Source organism: Poecilia mexicana, unplaced genomic scaffold (assembly GCF_051168715.1).
Source record: "Poecilia mexicana isolate PSO_F unplaced genomic scaffold, ASM5116871v1 scaffold_12, whole genome shotgun sequence".
Classification (NCBI taxonomy): Eukaryota; Metazoa; Chordata; class Actinopteri; order Cyprinodontiformes; family Poeciliidae; genus Poecilia; species Poecilia mexicana.
Window position 1 is genome coordinate 26,771,501 of NW_028263381.1, and position 6,000 is coordinate 26,777,500.

At 43.5% G+C, this 6,000-nt stretch overlaps 1 protein-coding gene across 1 annotated transcript; it reads right to left on the reverse strand.

The window, feature by feature from the left end:
- Positions 1-2,334: 2,334 nt before the first annotated feature.
- Positions 2,335-3,744, reverse strand: LOC106924586 (lysozyme C-like; the record flags this gene model as incomplete). The annotated part of the gene is made up of 3 exons (XM_014998382.2): positions 2,335-3,360; positions 3,447-3,525; positions 3,603-3,744. Coding segments are annotated over 3 exons (288 nt in total), but the record flags the coding sequence as incomplete, so codon positions are not given.
- Between the last annotated feature and the right edge of the window lie 2,256 nt (positions 3,745-6,000).

Genomic DNA, 6,000 nt, shown 5'->3' on the forward strand with positions numbered 1-6,000 from the left:
TTTAAAGTAAGCTAATGCTAACCAAAAATTTAGCTCTGCTACTAGTGTGCCCACTCCTGTATATTGGCTAACAAATCTAGAGCAGTGGTCCCCAAATCCCGGTCCGTGGACCAATTGGTACCGGGCCGCGCAAGAAATAATTAAACCGGATTCTCTCAGTTACTTGTGCGCCAACACTGAGCCCACAAGCAGCAAAATGAGTAAGAAACAGATCAGATGTCTTTGGAAAGTTTCTTAGCAAAGGGGAAAAGGCCCAGAGAAGAGACAGGAGGATGGATTTATCCCGGACCGGTAGGTGAGTCCTACATTACAAGTCGCTCTGTGTAACATGCGGTGACCTGCTAATGAGGCAATGAAGCTTCAAACTGCTTCACCACGTAGAGACCAAGCAGGCTGTGGATATAAGCAACACTTCGGGTGTTATTGTCTCATCACTCCCAGATGGGACCGTCTCGTTGCAGAGAAACAAGCTCAGGGCTCCGTTAGTCGTTATTATCTGAGTTAAAATTTTCACGAAAGTAAAATGTTCGTCTTTGTAGCGCATCTGTATCTTATTTTGAAGGGATATGTAAACGTTACCATAGCGACCACAGTGGTCGAGAGGAGATGAGTAGAGCTTGTGAGTCTTAAGTCTGGTTTAGACGGAAAGATTTAAGGATGTCGGCCGATTCTCCAAACCTCTGTGACCACAGAGCTGATAAAAGAACAACAGGTTCGATCGGTTTGTGTCCAGCCTCAAGGCAGGAGCAACACGAACCGATTCCAGACAAGAACATCCCGATTCCAGAAGAAAATCCACAAAACCCCCAACATATCGGGAATTTAGAATAACCAAACACGGATGAAGATGTAGAAGTGTAACATAGTTAAAATGGTTGAGGTTAAATCCTGCTAAAATGCACCATCTGCTGGTAAAAAGTTGTATTGCATTCACCCTAGAAAGAGCGAGGTATTATGGGTAATCCTCAGAGCCATGAGGATCACTGACGAGGTAACGTGTCTCTGTCATGTGTTAAAGAAATATTATTAATGCATTTTGTGAAGTGCGTTTGTGGTTGTCGTTTTTGCATATTGTTGAAATATGTTCGGTCTGGGTCACGCTAGTTCTGTTATTATGTCGTTTTTGTCGTGTTTGAGAATGTTTAGTTCGTGGGAAAGTGCAGTGGGAATTTCCCACGTGGTAACATTATGGCTCCTCCTTGCAGGAGCTTGTTTTATGCCAGAGACTGACCTTACCTCCATGCCCGTTCTGTGAAATGCAGGTATGTTTTACCAAATCTCCTGTAGCAGATGGTTAGCATGACACTGAGTTTTATATTAACAGTTTTATACAATGATGTGGTTAATTTATGTTTCTGCATTGTTCTAAAATGCAAGGTTATATAAACTAAAACATAAAAATGGCATCCAGTAAATAAAATGTCAGCATTTTATTTTATTTTTCAGAACATTTTAATTAGTTACTTTATTTTCTCTAAAAAGGAGACTCACTGGTTGTCCTTTTATTGTAAGACAAAATCCACTATACGATCACTGTAATTTTAAATTATTTTATTGTGGTTATTGTATTATGGGTAATCCTCAGAGCCATGAGGATCACTGACGAGGAGCTTGTTTTATGCCAGAGACTGACCTTACCTCCATGCCCGTTCTGTGAAATGCAGATGGAGAATTAAAGAAACAGCTGATGCCAACTTGAGCAGCTCCTTGTCGTTCATTACCACACCGATAGAAGCCACCAAAACCACATAGGCCACAGAAGCAATAGTGACAGTTTGTGGAGACATTTTAAGAGATAAAAGAAACAAAAAGAAAAGGCGGTGGATAAAAGACGACGGGAGGAGCCGCTCTATTTGCTGCACTATGATTTGGAGGCAACTCTGTTTTTTCATAGTTAACATTTTTAACTGAATAAACATAAACATATATAATAACGACCTTTACATGTAATAATACACATTTCCATCATCTCTGATGTCCACCGGACTCTCAGTTGCGCGATATGTCAGCTGTTTGGGATTCCCCTCTGTTCTGACGTCACCGCGCTTTCTGATTGGCTACCTGTCACATTCAACAGGTTGTATTCTCGTTCCCAGTCAGGGAAGGGAAAACCCCACAGGCTGCGATAAAAGGGCCAAGACAACCAAATTGGGTATATTCAGGATTTAGTGGGAACACCAACATGGAGAAGCCTCATCTGACGCCGCGGTAATAAAAAGGTTGGGGACCACTGGTTTAACATGTTTGCTTTTTTTATTCAAATATTTTGATCCTTTTATTTTTCATATTTGATCTGAAATTTGATAGAATCACTCATTCATTTTGTAAAAACTATACAGTGAAGTCAAGTTTATTAGTATAGCAGATTTCATAATGAAAAGATAACATACTAATCTATTGTGAAACAAACAATGCCTTTACATTTTGTGAATTGCCATCATCAACATCATTAAGGAAAATAATCATCAAATATACATCAAATATTTTAATCAATATCCCAGTTATTATTAACCAAAGGAAAAATGTTTTTAGCCTCTGTTTAGTAGAATACAATATTTCTTCTGTTTTGCAGTTACATTTTCAGGATGTTTATAGAAGGTCTCTGATGTCACTGAGTGGTCAGTAAATGCAACAACCCAGAGAATACCAGTATGGCTAATTGGAAGGCTTAAAGGGGAAAGCCTCTTGTCTCTAGAAACAAGATGGCTGAATGACTAAGATCAGCACATCTGCCTCTGGTTGAAGGACAAGACTTCTGGGACAATGTCCTCTGGACAGAGGATACCAGAGAGGACATGTTGGACCAAGATGGACAGTACCAAACACAGCAGATCGGCATAATCATTTCATGCTAACTGTAGCACGGTGGTGGAGGGATGGTGATCTGGGCTTCTTTCACCCTAAAACCTGGGTATCTTACAGTTACGGGCTGGACTATGAACTCCTCTGTAGACCAAAGTATTCTGGAGTCAAATGTGAGCATCTGTTCAATAGATGAATTTGAGGTCTGGAGCTCACTCTTTCGACCTGGGTCTGTTTACTTTTACAGAATATTTACTGTTAAAGTAAATAATCAAGATCCTGCAATTGTCTAGTCAAAGTCCAGACCTCAACCTAATTGAAATGCTGTTGTGGAATCTTCAGGGCAAACTCTAATAAACTAAAACAAAGCTGGGAAGAAGAGTGGCTGATGGAGCCAGTTAGAGAACCTGCTAAAGAGAGTTTTTACAGGACTGGATCTGTGAAAGCTACAGACTGTGATGTTTCTGGTCCATCCGGTCTTCAGGTCCAGGTTAGAGTCTGCAGCCTCTCAGGTAGCTGCTCAGGTCTCGGTTCTGACAATATTTTTGCCAGGCCACCCTGAAACCAAAAACATGTATGCTACATGATCTCGTCCAAACACGAATATCAAAGCAGTCCCATCATCACTGCGCCACATGACCCACCATGCCCTGATGCCGTTGGGGTCCCTGACGACCCGTTTGGCGCAGGTGATCGCCGTGGTCACATCGTCCGTCTGGAGTTCTGTGGGAAGATTCAAAAACTGGAACTTCGGGTTTCCAGGAGAACTCCCAAAGTAAACATGAGGATTCAACGCTTACGGCTGCAGTTGATGCCGCATCCGTTGGATCTGGAGACTCCGCCGTCTCTGCACCAGTACTTGCTGTTGATCTGGAAGATGCCGTAGTCGGTGGAGCCGTCTGTGTTACGGTTGGTGGCTCTAGTGTTGAAATGTGACTCGTGTCACATTTCAACACCAGAAATGTGACAATCGGACAATCAGGAAACACCAGACTGAGCATCTGCTGGGTAAAGACTAAACACTGGATAGAAAAGTCATCCATCTCCCTTCAGGGGTACAAGGGAACTGGAGTCTCTGCCTGGTTTAGCGCAGCTGGATCCAATGATGCTCATTAGAAGGTCTAAGAAGAGCATCGACCTGCTGAAAAGGTTGTTGCTGCCACCTTGGGTCCTGGAGGCCCAAGGTGGGCCTCCAGGACCCACCTTGGGCCTCCAGGACCCACTTTGTTCCTCCAGGACCCACTTTGGGCCTCCAGGACCCACTTTGGGCCTCCAGGACCCACTTTGGGCCTCCAGGACCCACTTTGTTCCTCCAGGACCCACTTTGGGCCTCCAGGACCCACTTTGGGCCTCCAGGACCCACCTTGGGCCTCCAGGACCCTCTTTGGGCCCCCTGCTCTAAACCAACATTTAGCGGAAGCTAACGCTAAAGTGCTGCATCAACGCAGAATTTAGCATAAACTAAAGCTAATTTCTCCTAACCCGTAAAAGTGATATAACAGGAAAAAGAGAAGAAACTGAACTGATGTGGTTTTTATGCTCTTCAAAATAAGAGCATGAATATAATCGTCTAACTGAAGAATTCTTAAGTCCATAACCAAAACCAGATGTCAAACTTTATTCAACTGAAAGTTTACAACAAACTATTTATGTGGGAACAATAATTTAGAGTAAGCTAAGTTGTTAAATGTTTTCAAAGTTAGCTGAAGCTAATCAAAGCGAATTAGCTGCTATCCCCAGATTAGCAGAAGTGCTAATATAGACTCCCGATGCAGAGTGAGGGGCTTCTTTGATGTCAAGGTTTAATTTCCGTCTCTTAAGTCAAATAGTTTGGTACCCAGAGGAGAAGCAGGTTCATTAAGGAAATATTTTCTGTTTCATCTCCAACAAGGAAGAAGATGCCAGACTCGGTACATTTTGGTTTAATAAGTTTATTTCTTACTTTCAGCTCAGACATTTGAATATTTTGATCCTCTCGGTTTTCATAATTGACCTGAAAGTTGATACAATCATTCATGTTTCTAAACATATGCAGTGATATAAAACTAGTTTCTTCCAGACACGACGAAGCAGGACAGCAGCCTCTGCTCATCTGAAGCTGTAGGTTAAATACAAGGTTCCCCCTGTGCTCAGGTTGCACCAGCCGCTGTAGGTTCCCCTCTTGGAGATCACAGTTGTGCAGCCTCCCAGATAATCGTCGAAGACGGCGCTCCTGTCGTAAACTTTGACCGTCAGTCGGCCACCCAGCTTGGCGCTGTAGTAATTGAAGGTCTGAGGCCAAGAAGGATCTCGATTGCCCCGCACAAAAGACGTTTGACCCATAAAGATGGATCCGTAGTAGACTTTCACGTAGCCGTCCGGTTTGCTGTATTTGTTAGGCCGCAGGTTTTGGGCCCTGAGGTTGGAGACCCTCAGGTAGGAGTGAGCCAGGCCCACACAGCAGAGCAGCAGGACGATGAGAGGAAGGCTGGAGGCCATGACTCAGGAAGCTGCAGACAAACACAACTTATCATCAGGATGAGCTGATTCTGCTGCAGGCCTGAAACTCTGAACTGTCCAAACTCCCTCTGGGTTTCAGTTCCTTTCATCTGTCAGACTGAACTACCCCATCAGGATGAAACCCTTAAAGCAGGGATGGACCTGTGTTACAACACGAAGCAGGCCAACACATCAACAGGCTACAGCAGTAAAGCCGTTTATCACGTCTAGAAACTAAGGAAGAAAATAGTCAATGAAAAGAGAAAGTTTTACCTGAACAGGTGATCAGAGATCTGAGCTTCTCTGCTCTGGTTCCTGCTTATAAAGACCAGAGCAGAGGAGGAGACTCATCTGATTTTATGACTTTGTTGTGTTCAGAGAAATTGAAACTTTATCATGTTGACAAAACAAAACCTTCATGAAACATTAACTGCTGCTGAACGTGCGGTTTATCTTTATTATTTTATAACTGACATCAAGAACTCTGGCTCAGACCTGGAGCTGTGGATCATGTTTGCTCACCTGTCCAGGTGCCACATCAAATCAGATTAATGCACATGGATCCAGGGGCGTGCAGAGACATTTTGGGGGCCAGGGGCTCACAAGCAGGGAAAACGGTGCCTTGTGCAGCATGTGGAGCTGCAGCTGCCTTCATGGTGTGACGAATATTCAGATAAAGTTTAAACATCAAGAGCCAAACAGGGTCTGATGCAGATGGTT